Consider the following 14,074-nt stretch of genomic DNA (forward strand, 5'->3'; position numbering starts at 1 on the left):
GCTGCAGTCGTTTCATATGATGCTGCACTTGCCTCTACTACGACATTCTCTGTTGCTGCTGTAGGGTACTCTTCCTCCTCTCTAGGGGTCTGCTCTACGGCACATGCAGTTGCTACCACAGGTACAGGTGTGGGTTCCGGTGGAGGCAATTCTTCTACCACAGTTACAGGTTCTGGTGGAGGGGGCTGCTCTACCACAGGTGGAGGTGTAGGTTCAGGTGACTGATAAACGACAGGCGTCGTTGCAACCACAGGTGTTGTTTCTACAACAGGTACAGGTGTAGGTTCTGGTGGTGGTGGTGGTGGTAGATCATCTACCACAGGTTTAAAAGTTTGCATCTTAGGTGGTGTTGCCACCACAGCTACAGGTGTCGGCTGTGGTGGAGGTGGCTGCTCCACCACAGGTGTGGGCTCTGCAGCTTCTGGTTCTACGACATGTGCTTGCACAACAACAGGGGCTTGCCTAACTACAGGCTGTGGTTGTGGCTGCGGTTGCACAGGGGTTTGTTCAACCACTGTTGGTGGCACTTCCTGTACATGTGTCTCTGCAGGTTCTGTTCTTTGTTTTGGAACAGGTGCTTCTGGTGCTTTTGTTCGCTTTGGTTTAACCTTTCCTGCAAGTGTCGGCCTTGGTGCAGGAGCAGGTTTGGGACCAAGTGCAGGTTTGGGAGCAGGTGCAGTATTGGGACCAACAGCTGGCTTTGATGGTAGTGCTGGCTTTGCTCCTGCTGGCTTGGCTGGGGGTGCCGGCTTTGCTACTGGCGCTGGCTTGGCTGGAGCTGGTTTGGCTGGAGCTGGTTTAAATGTTTCCATCTTATTTTCTTGTGTGTCTTTGTTTATATATTTTTTTCCTTTTTCAGAATCTAAAGAATCTGTTTGGGTCTGTCCACTTCTGAAAAAGATAAAGAATTTAAAATCAGGAAAAATTTAATCTCAAAATATCAAGAATAGAACTTATTATCATCGTCATCATTATAATAAAGGCAGCGAACTGGCAGAATAGTCACAGAATCAGAAGAAACATTTGCAGTATATCTTGTGTTTTTTTTCTTTTTTTTCTCTTTTTACTTGTTTCAGTCATGTGACTGTGGCCATTTTGTAGCACCACCTTTAGTTGAGCAAATCGACCCCAGGATTTATTCTTTGGAAGCCTAGTACTTATTCTATTGGTCTTTTTTGCCGAACTGCTAAGTTTCGGGGACGTAAACACACCACCATTGGTTGTCAAGCGATGTTGGGGGGAACAAACACAGACACACAAACATATACACATACATACATACATACATACATACATATATATATATATATATACATACAAACACATACATATATATGACAGGCTTCTTTCAGTTTCTGTCTACCAAATCCACTCAGCCCAAGGCTATAGTAGAAGACACTTGCCAAAAGTGCCACGTAATGGGACTGAACCTGGAAACATGTGGTTGGTAAGCAAGCTACTTACCACACAGCCACTCCTGCATATAAACATTTGAAAAACAAACAATTCAACAAATTAAAACTCCCATTAGGGGAGGTGCTATGAGGTCCTTACAGGAAAACCCACAAAAAGCAATGGGTGCCTGATCAACAGGGCAAGAGCCCTTCTTTAATTCTCTTTTTTACAGGTCAGAATTGGTCCTTTCACACTGGCCATTCTTCAAACATTCACCCACCTTTCAACAAACTTGCTACACGGCAACACTTCCCTCTCCATCATCAACTTCCTTTTCAAGTGAAACTTGAAAAAGTTGATGAGGGTTTTGCCAAAGAGGAAAGTGTCTGGATAGTCATGGTGGGTATACTGGGCTTTATATATTTGTACCTCAGCGTCACTTTTGGACGACTCCACCATACTACTTCTTTCACTACAGCCACCAGACAAACAAAAACTGCCCAAGACTATAGCGGAAGGCACTTTGCCAAGGTGCCATGCAGCAAGACTGAACCTGGAACCATGTGGTTGGGAAGCAAACATCTTACCACAGAGCCACACCTAAACCTTTTAACTGAGCTGGTCTCAGGACAAAGACACACAAAAAACAATAAAAGAATTAAAAGGCCTTAGAATAACCTTTGGCTTCTAAATGTATTCTATTATTGTTTTGCATTTTGTGAAGAATAATCGCATTGGCTGAAAGTTTTTCAGCAAGCCAATCACGGCTTCATTGCATTTATGGTTGCCAAGGAAACAAATTTTCTGTGCAACTCAACTGGAATAAATATTAGAAGAGATTTTATTCAAAAGCACATATTTATTGGTCTCCTTAATAATAAAAGAGGTGTACATTTTATATACACACACACACACACATATATATAAGCAATTATGCAGATAACCAAATTAAATATGACAGCTTGAGGTTGATGTACAAAATATATGTAAACAGAAAGAAAGCAAAGACTGAAGGTTTTCAGACAATCAATATTTAAGTATAAATATATATTTATATATCAATAGATCAAGCTTACACAGAGTCCAAATGACAGAGAAACTATAATGACATCAGAGCCGAAGTTCAAAGAATTTGAGCTCTACAAAGTGTTTTCGGTACCGAGAATCTCTGGATCTTATCTGTTGACTATATTTATATATATATATTCCAGCTTGCCTGCTTTGGTCAAACAGTTCAACCCATGCAAACATGGACAATGGACGTTAAAGGATGATGATATTATATATATATATATATATATATATATATATATATTTGTTGTGACCTCCTTCGGTCATGACACTGACCATGGGATTGCACCTAGAAAGCTAACCTCCCAGGCACAATTCCGGGCAAGGATGTTTATGGAAGACCAGCAGTCGCCCATGCATACTGGCCTCCCCTCTCCACACCACCAGTGTTATCCAAGGGAAAGGCAAAAGCTGATAGAGCCTGGGACCAGTGATGTCACACCTCATTTCTACAGCTGAGGGAACTGGAGCAACGTGAAATAAAGTCTCTTGCTCAAGAACACAATATGCAGCCCGGTCCGGGAATTGAACTCTCAACCTCATGATCATAAGCTCAACACTCTAACCACTGAGCCATGCGCCTTCACACACACACACACACACACACACACACAGATATATATATATATAATGATGATGATAAAGCTGAACACTAAGCTGGGCTTAACTGATGAGGCAAATGGAAATTGCCAAAACTGATGTTAGTCTTAAGAAATCTTAGTTGACATTTCCCAGACAATTATCGTCCTTGTTAGTGTATATATTTTCATTCATGTGTGGTAACTACAGCATTAGAGCATTTTAGCTCTCATTTCTAACAATGTAGATGTTTTTTAATAGCCTAGTTACATTTAGTGACAATTATAATAGTCCTTTTTGGTGAAACATTTGCAACCTGCTGTAAAGTTAATTTTGTATGTGTATATATATGTATATATATATATATATATATATATATAATATATATATATATATAAAGATATGGATTCAGAGAATCATGTGGCTATCACAGTAAGCTGCCTTGATTGTTTTAGGAGCCTGGTGTTGTCCCAAACAGGGACAGACACCTTCTTTCTCTCTCTAGAGAAAGAAAGAGTTGCATCGGCAGTTGCAAATACTCATTTTCAGTTGCATAGACAAAACATGAAATGAAAAGGCTTGCTCAAGGACACATGCCATCTGGTTCAAGAATTCAAACCATAACATGATGATTGTGAGTCAAACACTGTAACCACTAGGCCACAGGGCAGACACAAATGCTCATACAGTTAGAGAAATCTCCTCAGTAGGGCTGCTCATATAAACAAATACAGTGTGTATATAAACATAGTTTTGCTTTACATGTATATCTGATAAAAATATCCATACACTCGTCGATGTATATAAATACTCTTCTGGATATAGATAAGCTGGCACAGCATGTTTGTACAGGACTTCACATTTCTGTTTGTATATGAAGGGGTCCTGAAATGTTCCTGGCTTTAAGGGTATTACAAAAGGACTGGTTGAAGGCCCAGCCTTCTGAGTTCTTTTAAAGGGCTTAGAAAAACTGAAGGACTGCTGCAATAAGTGTGTGAATCTGAGAAGGAAATGTGTTGAATAAAATCATAGTTAACTTCTTCTCTTGTATTTTCTTTTACCCAAAACCAAGAACTTTTCAGTGCCTCTTTGTATGCATATATTTATTAATGGTCAACATTAAGGCATATTATATATATATATATTATATATATATATATATAATATATATATATATATATATATATATATATATATTATATATATATATATATAAAGATATGGATTCAGAGAATCATGTGGCTATCACAGTAAGCTGCCTTGATTGTTTTAGGAGCCTGGTGTTGTCCCAAACAGGGACAGACACCTTCTTTCTCTCTCTAGAGAAAGAAAGAGTTGCATCGGCAGTTGCAAATACTCATTTTCAGTTGCATAGACAAAACATGAAATGAAAAGGCTTGCTCAAGGACACATGCCATCTGGTTCAAGAATTCAAACCATAACATGATGATTGTGAGTCAAACACTGTAACCACTAGGCCACAGGGCAGACACAAATGCTCATACAGTTAGAGAAATCTCCTCAGTAGGGCTGCTCATATAAACAAATACAGTGTGTATATAAACATAGTTTTGCTTTACATGTATATCTGATAAAAATATCCATACACTCGTCGATGTATATAAATACTCTTCTGGATATAGATAAGCTGGCACAGCATGTTTGTACAGGACTTCACATTTCTGTTTGTATATGAAGGGGTCCTGAAATGTTCCTGGCTTTAAGGGTATTACAAAAGGACTGGTTGAAGGCCCAGCCTTCTGAGTTCTTTTAAAGGGCTTAGAAAAACTGAAGGACTGCTGCAATAAGTGTGTGAATCTGAGAAGGAAATGTGTTGAATAAAATCATAGTTAACTTCTTCTCTTGTATTTTCTTTTACCCAAAACCAAGAACTTTTCAGTGCCTCTTTGTATGCATATATTTATTAATGGTCAACATTAAGGCATATTATATATATATATATATATATATATATATATATATATATATATATATATATTATATTATATATATTAAATAATGAAGGTAGAAATTGATATTAATCAATTAAAACCAGTGGCTTAGCATATTTTAAAAAACCCGAAGATTAAAAATTATATTACATACAAAATTAAGAGGAATGACCACTGAGGTGGACTCCTAATATGCTAAAGATAGTCAAATTGCTTTACCATGAAGAGTGTATTCTCAAGAAAAAAAATCAGCAAAATGCCAGAATGTAAAAATGCTCTCATGGCGTTTAGCTGAAATTTTTCTTGAGAACACACTCTTCATGGTGAGGCAATTTGACTATCTTTAGCATATTAGGAGTCCACCTCAGTGGTCATTCTTCTTAATTTTGTATATATATTATATATATATACACACATACACCATAATAGTCAGGAGGTATGAAAGAGGAATATATATTTACTAACCACATGACATCCTTAGGATCACAGCTGTTTCACAACCTAATTCATTTAGTATTAATTTCAGTGTGGAAGAAATTATGTTCACACCAGTAGTACACTTTCGAGAAGCACGCTTAAATTCTTCATGCAGAATACGTGTTCTTTCAAAAGTGTCGATCCCCTCCTTAACCTGAGGAGACCTATTGAGTCAAGTACATCACCATCAAAAAACCAAATTTAAATTGTAGTCATGATACCTGTGCTGGTGGCACGTTAAAAGCACCAACCGAACGTGGCCGATGCCAGTGCCGCCTTGACTGGCTTCAGTGCCGGTGGCACGTAATAAGCACCAACTGATCGTGGCCGTTGCCAGCCTCCCTTGGCACCTGTGCCGGTGGCACTTAAAAAGCACCCACTACACTCACGGAGTGGTTGGCGTTAGGAAGGGTATCCAGCTGTAGAAATACTGCCAGATCAGACTGGAGCCTAGTGCAGCCTCCTGGCTTCCCAGACCCCGGTCGAACCGTCCAACCCATGCTAGCATGGAGAACGGACGTTAAACGATGATGATGATGATATATATATATATATAAATAAATATATATATATATATATATATAACACTGTGTGGTATGATTTTCAACAAGTAATATAGCACTCGATCAGTTAAGACAAAAAAGATGGTGATATAAAAAACCCTCACAAATCTTGTGATATACAGATACCCAGGATTTCCTGGTAGAAATATTAATCAATTTCGGTATTTATCAAGCTGGGAAATACAAGATGGTTAATTAACTACAACTGATCCAGTCAATGTCTTGATGAGGACACATTTAGAAAAGGACAGAGAAGCACTTATGCATATTCCATGAATGTAGCATTAATATTCTGGGTCATTCAATTTTTCTCAACCAACAAAAGGGCTGATTGAGTAAACCTAGCAATAACAAACCTATAATGACCACTGGAAACAACTGTAAGTCAAATTTGCTATAATAAACAAAAATATGTATTGGCCATTTTATATATATATATATATATATATATATATATATATTATATATATATATATATATATACGTGTGTGTGTGTGTGTATATATGTGTGTAAATTTATGTATATACATATAAACATACATGTGTATATATACTTATACATATGTGGATATATACCTATACATATGTGCATATATACCTAGGTACATATACATTTATCCATACACAATATGCCTATACACAAACACACAAACATTACAAATGTATTATTCTCATTTGGACAGATATATGCACACACATACAAATATAAACATACGCCTACAAATGGATACTTGCAACCTTGTATACAGGTGTATATTCAAAAGTATATATATATATATATATATATATATATATATATATATATAGAGAGAGAGAGAGAGAGAGAGAGAGAGAGGGAGAGAGAGATACACTTATAAACAAAAGTACACACAGATGCACATATATGCACATTTGTATATTCCTGCATATGCGTATACACCCACATCGAGTCATACATAGTTCTTGCATCTGTTCATATATATATATATATATCACCTGCACAGCTTACCTTACAAACGTATTTTCTTTATGCCTTTCATCTTCACATCTACTTCTTTCTGCCTACAAACTCACTTTATACCACACCTAATTGACATATACATTACTCCACCCACCAAAAGAACACCCTGTCAAAAACTATATATATATTATATATCTGTATATATATACATGGCTTGCTAACCAAATGAAAACTAAACTTTCTTGATGATGGCTAGCAAGCCAAAACTTTGCACCTATTATCAACTTTTTTCCTTATAGAAATGTTATATAAATATATAAGGCACAGGTGTGGCAGTGTGGTAAAAAATCTGCTTCCCAATCACATGGTTCCAGGTCCAGTCCCACTGTGTGGCACCTTGGGCAAGTGTCCTCTACTATAGCTTCAGGCTGACCAAAGCCTTGTGAGATGATATGATAGACAGAAGCTGAAAGAAGCCCATCATATATGTGTGTGCGTGCATGCCTTTGTAGCTGTGTTTGTCCCTGAACACTGCTTAACAGTGTTGGTGTGTTTATGTCCCCAATAACTTGGCTATTCGGCAAATGAAACTGATAGAAACTAGGCTTTCATGGAAGATTTTAATTTAGATCTCTTCGTAATAGGGGCTTATAACATAGACCTAGGGGCAGTTTCAGGCAAGTAGGTATCAAAAGGGTTGACTGAATCAATGGTATGATATCACTAATCCCCTTCAAATTCTTCAAGGTATTTGGCAATCCAATACAGGAGTTAGAAGTGAGATTAAAAAGTGAGGCTTGTTCAGATTAACATGAAAAGAAGCAATCACTAGCATTTCAGGAAAGCCCTTTATCTTAAAATAAGGGGCTTCCTTGCTGGAATAAAGGGGTTTCTCTCTGGAATGTTTGCTATATCTTCTGGTAAAGGTAAATTAAAATACATTACTTTTTATTTTTGTTGTATTGACTTGTGGCAAGTACCACCTGACCACCACTAACACCATCACCACAAACACCATCACTGCTACTACCATTACCCCTGCTACCATTACCACCACCTGTTACTCCACTGTCACCAGCAGCACCACTACCACTATGCTACTACAGCCATTAACACTACCATTAAGAATACAACCTCCACAACAACCATCAATTCTCATACCATCACCACCATTAACAGCACGGCTGTTACTACCATTATCACCCTCACTACTACCACCATCACAATCACCACCACCATTACTACTGCCACTGCCACCATTAAAACCAGCACCTCTGCCTTTCTCTGAATTTGTTGCAATGATATTCAATTATTGACCAAATACAGAATTTGCGCTTCATGAAGCATTACTGATATTGCAGTTGTTGTTTAGCCCCCGGCTGGTCTTTATTGAGTAAACCCATGATCAAAGATAATCCAGGCATCTCCATCTCATTGAATTCCTATATAGAAAGGACCCAGAAGTGCATTAACCAATATGCCCTATTTTAAGATATGGTTTAAGTTGGCAAAAATTTAGCTGCTATTTTCAACCAGTCAAGCAATAATGTAAAAGTTCCTTTATGATTCTCAGAAATGAAACGGTTGATAAAATAGCTGCAGGGTGTATAATGTGCGTGTGTGTATATATATATATATATATATTATATATATATATATGTATGTATGTATTGAATTAGTCAAGCTAGCAATGTAAAATATTGAGATGCGGGTTTTTAGATTTTCCTGAAATGAAATAATTTTATAACAAGTTCAATACAATCCAAAGATCAAATATTATAGATAAATTATTTGATCAGCTTCAGTGCTTAAAACCAAAGATTGTGAAATCCAATTTACAAATCAAAATGATACGAGGGAATATTCCTTCGAAAGATTTATCTGCAATTTGTGTGTATGTATGCATGTTTGTATGTGTGTGTTTGTATATACATGTATGTGAATATTGTTGCTGGCTGTTGATGATATTTATAGCCCTAGGTCAGTTATGAATGAACAAACCTATGACCAAAAAAAAGCATTCCAATGGTAACCATTCTGTTATCATTGGCCATTCCAGGATGCATTTACCTAATTCAACCATTTTACTTTTCTTTTTAAGACAGTACCATCTGATATAAAGGAGTATTAGCTGTTATTTCTAGCAAGTTGACTAACCACGTAGAGGCTCCATTATTAGATGTGGATATTTTATGTAACGACTGTGCAAAGGAAAGTAAATTGTGCAGAAAAAACATTGTATAAATTTGATCCAAAAAGATATTTAGTTTTGTAGGTTTATGATAAATGATCTGAATCCAACACAATATTAATTTCATTCTATTTTCTAAATTAAAAATAATTAATGGTTGGAATTAATCATCCTGAACATGACCAGATATTACACTTTCCTCACAAGAATTTGTTGCGTATGTATTTTTGCCAAAACATAACACTTTTTTTATTTTGCAACATAATGGTACAGGTGTGGCTGTGTGGTAAGAAGTTTACATCTCAACCATATGGTTCTGGGTTCAGTTTCACTGCATGGCACCTTGGACAAGTGTTTTTCTACTATATAACCATGTGCCAATTAAAGTCTTCTGAGTGGATTTGGAAGACAGAAACTGAAAGTAGCATGTTGTGTGTGAGTGTGTGTTGGTGTGTGTGTGCATGTGTACACACACACACACATATATACATATTTGTATGTGTGTACAAATACATGCATATTTGTGTGTGTGTTGGCATCATGTGACAGATGTAAACAAGTATCACTCATTTCCAATATTCTGCAAAAACATGTCTGGCCCTGGTGGGGGGGGGTAAATATTACCTTGCTTTGAAACAGGTGAGAGTTGGTGACAGGGAGAGCATCAGGACACAAAAAAACTTACCTGAAAGAATTTCATAGAACCAATGCAAGCATGGAAAAGTGGATGTTTTAATGATGATGAAAGACAATCCATTAAACATCATTTGGTAAATTAATTGATAGCAACACTTTAATTCAGACAAAGAAAAAATCACTTCATATCTATTTTGTTCTTTTATTTGATTGCTTTACATCCATTTTTTTATGCTGATATAGGTTAGGTGGATATTTATTTAACTCTTTAGCTTTTAGATTATTCTATTAAATGCAATACTCATTTATTTACATTGTCTTGAATTAATCATGAGAGATTTTGGTGATGTGATTGATTACTTTTAGAATAAAACTGTAGGGTAGATGTGAGAGGCCAGATCTGGCTGGTTTGAACATTAAAAACAGGTTGAATATTTTGGCTGGATATAGCCAGTTTAAATGCTGAAAGGTTAAAGTGGGTTTTTTTTTAATGCCTGGATGCTCTTCCTGTCACCAACTCTTCCTTGTTGAGAAGGGAGTTTTGTTCCAGTACATTGAAAGCCCAGAGCTATGAGATATAAAGTTCAAATGGAATGTAAACTGGATAATGCTTATTTTTTTCACTTGGCTGATCTTATGTGATAAGCAGAAAAATGACAACTTTCATATGTGCACACACACACACACACATATATATGCATATATATATATATATATATATATATATATATATATATATATATATATATATATATATATGAAGGGGTGCTAAAAAGTTTCTGACTTTTGGTAAAAAAAATACAGGAGGATCGGTCAATTATGATTTTATTGAACATATTCCCCTCCTCTCAGATTCCCACACTTATTGCAACGGTCCTGCAGTTTTTCTAAGCCCTGTAAAAGAATTCAGAAGGCCGGGCCTCCAATAAAGCCTTTTATGATACCCTTAAAGCCAGGAACATTTTAGTACCCCCTTGCATATGTGTATATGTGTGTATGTATACACACACACACACACACACACACACAACACAATAAGCTTCCATGCAGTTTCCATCTATGAATTTTACTCATTAATCATTATTTTGACTGAGGCAGTAGTAGAAATCACTTGGCCAAGAAATTATGCAGTGGGATTGAACCTACAGCCATGTGGTTACAAAGTAAACTTCTTACCTGCACAGCCATGCCTGTACCACACACACACATTACCAATGTGTCACACAGTGGGACTGAACCTATGATCATTCGGCTTGAAAGCAAATCTCTTAACCACACAGCCATGCCTATGTCGGTGAGCCTAAGACCATATTCGTATGTATGCATATACCTACATATACATGCATACATACACACATACATACACATACATTCATACATATACACACACATACGTACATACAGCAGGAATAAAGAGTCAAAGAAGCAAACCAATTATGAAACAGCAGTCAACAAATGAAATAAACATTTCACCTCTTTAATCTAGGTTAATTATATACACACACACACACATTCATACACACTCACACACACACACAAATACACACACATTCATACACACTCACACACACACACACACAAATACACACACATTCATACACACTCACACACACAATCATTTCAAATTTTGGCACAGAGCCAGCAATTTCAGAGGAGGTGGTAAGTCAATTACATCGACCCCAGTACTCAACTGGTACTTATTTTATTGACCCCGAAAGGATGAAAGACAGTATGTATGTGTGTGTGTGAGTGTTTATTCACAGCTGACTTCTGTATAGTTTTTCTTCTAATTCCATTCACAAGATATTGGTCAACCCAAAGCTATGTATAAAAGACCCTTGCTAAAGTTCCCACACAATGGGGCCAAACCCAAAATCAAGTGGCTGCCAAGCAGGCTTCTTAATCACAATCCCTTACTTATGCATCAATGGATTTATGCAAGTGGATGCATGCAGGTTCTGAAAACGTAATAGCCAAAGTAAGAGTGAGTTGGGAAAAAATTCAGGTAGCTATCACTACAACTGTCAGCAAAAGGCATCTCTCTCAAAATAAAGGGCAATTTGTATGATGCCTGTGTATGAAATAGGATGTTGCATGATAGTAATATATGGGTCAGAAAAGTGGCAAGTCGACAGAAACATTAGCACGCCGGGTCAAATGCTTGGCGGTATTTCGTCTGTCTTTACATTCTGAGTTCAAATTCTGTCGAGGTTGACTTCGCCTTTCATCTTTTCGGGGTCGATTAAATAAGTACCAGTTAAGCACTGGGGTCAATGTAATCGACTTAATTCGTTTGTCTGTCCTTATTTGTCCCCTCTGTGTTTAGTCCTTTGTGGGTAGTAAAGAAATAGGTATTTCGTCTGTCTTTACATTCTGAGTTCAAATTCTGCCGAGGTCGACTTCGCCTTTCATCTGTTCAGGGCTGATAAATTAAGTACCAGTTGTGTACTGGGGTCGATCTAATTGACTGAACCACTCCCCCAAAATTTCGTGCCTTGTGCCTAGAGTAGGAAAGGATATATGGGTTCAGAATAAAGAGGATTTGCAAAAGGGTAGTAGGAAATGAAACCGACATGAACAATATATTATTTCTTGTCTTCTAATTCTATTCACAAGATACTGGTTAACCCAAAGCTGTGTATTAAGGTCTCTTGCTAAAGTTACCACACAACGGGGCCAAACCCCAAATCACGTGGTTGCAACATTGGCTTCTTAATCACAACGGATCACAAATTGGATGGGAGACAATCTGAATGTGAAAGGAACCGTATGTAATGTGCAGGGGAGATGACTGTGCTAAATGGACACTTGTTTGTGTAGATGTTTGCTACATAAAGACGTGTTGGGTGCATAGAGTGGATTGGACCTTATGTAAGGGATTGACCCAGGAAGATGTGGAAAGAAATGGTGAAAACTGATCACAGGAGCCTCTGGAAGGCAACGACAAAAGATTCCAACAATTGATGATAACCAGTGATTGAGAAGATCTGCCTACTTGAGTGAATATCTTTTTCTCTTTCACTTCTTTTGGTCATTGGATTACAGACACCACCTTGAAGGGCCTTTAGTGAAATATATCAGCCAAAGTTCTTTCTTTCTTTTTAAGGACTGGTACTTGTATCAATCTCTATTGCCAAGACCACAAGATTATAGGGATGTAAACAAACCAACGCCATTTGTCAAGAGGTAGTAGTAGTATAAACACAAATACACACGTGTGTGTGTGTGTGTGTATATATATATATATATATATATATATATATATATATACAGATGCAGGCATATGCATACATGCACCAAGCAGGCTTCCACACAATTTCCATCGATCAAATTCACTCAAGGCTTTGGTCAGCCTGGGAATAATATAAAAGACACTTGTCCAAAGTGGGACTGAACTTGAAACCATGTGGTTGCAAAGCAAGGTTCTTAACTACACAGCAAAATCGTCCTGGGGTTGATTTGTTCAACCAAAGGTGGTGCTCCAGCATGGCTGCAGCCAAATGACTGAAACAAGTAAAAAAATAAAATATTCACAAAGACACACACACACACACAAATGCAGTTACAAATAAGAGTGCATATTTTTTTTACTTGTATCAGTCACCTGACTGCAGCCATGCTGGAGCATTGCCTTAAAGAGCCTTTTTAGTTGAAGTCAACTGCAGGACGATCTTTCGAAACTTAGTACTTACTCTATCAGTCTCTTTTGCCAAATTGCTAAGTTACGAGGGACATAAACACACCAACATTGGTTGTCAAGCGATGGCAGTGGAAGGCAAACATAGACACACCCATAAATATATACATACATACATGATGGGCTTCTTTCAGTTTCCGTCTACAAATCCACTCTTAAGGCCTTGGTTGGCCTGGGGCTATAATAGAAGACACTTGCCCAAGGTGACATGCAGTGGGGTTGAACCCGGAACCATGTGGTTGGGAAGCAAGCTTCTTACCACACAGCCACATGTTCACATTTACTCATGAATACACACAATCTCATAACATCCATGCTCAAACACATTTATGTATACGCATAGTCTATAAATAAGAATGCGTTCATACACATGATGAAGGACACACAAACACACACACACAAATACACACACATATAAACAATCAGAAATACGAGTATATACTCATGCTCATATTTATACATATAACACACACAATTTTGTGACATACATACATACACAAATACAAGCAAACACACAAACTCATAACATACAATAATAGAAACAAAACACACACACACACACACATATATATC

General features: G+C 37.2%; 1 protein-coding gene across 37 annotated transcripts in view; it reads right to left on the bottom strand.

Annotated features, from left to right (window-relative positions):
• LOC115218249 (neuroblast differentiation-associated protein AHNAK) overlaps nucleotides 1-14,074 on the bottom strand; it is a 500,913-nt gene that overhangs the window by 433,902 nt on the left and 52,937 nt on the right. For 36 of the 37 annotated variants that reach the window (XM_036508132.1, XM_036508129.1, XM_036508124.1 and 33 more), the window contains exon 2: nucleotides 1-891. This exon is cut by the window's left edge and continues 346 nt beyond it. In XM_036508132.1, the coding sequence (XP_036364025.1) occupies nucleotides 1-812 (812 nt within the window). In that variant the 5' untranslated portion in view covers nucleotides 813-891. Of the gene's footprint in view, nucleotides 892-4,899; nucleotides 4,911-14,074 lie in introns of those variants that run through there. The other variant, XM_029787988.2, reaches the window with a different exon arrangement.

The sequence above is a fragment of the Octopus sinensis genome, linkage group LG13 (genome assembly GCF_006345805.1).
Source record: "Octopus sinensis linkage group LG13, ASM634580v1, whole genome shotgun sequence".
Lineage (NCBI taxonomy): Eukaryota > Metazoa > Mollusca > Cephalopoda > Octopoda > Octopodidae > Octopus > Octopus sinensis.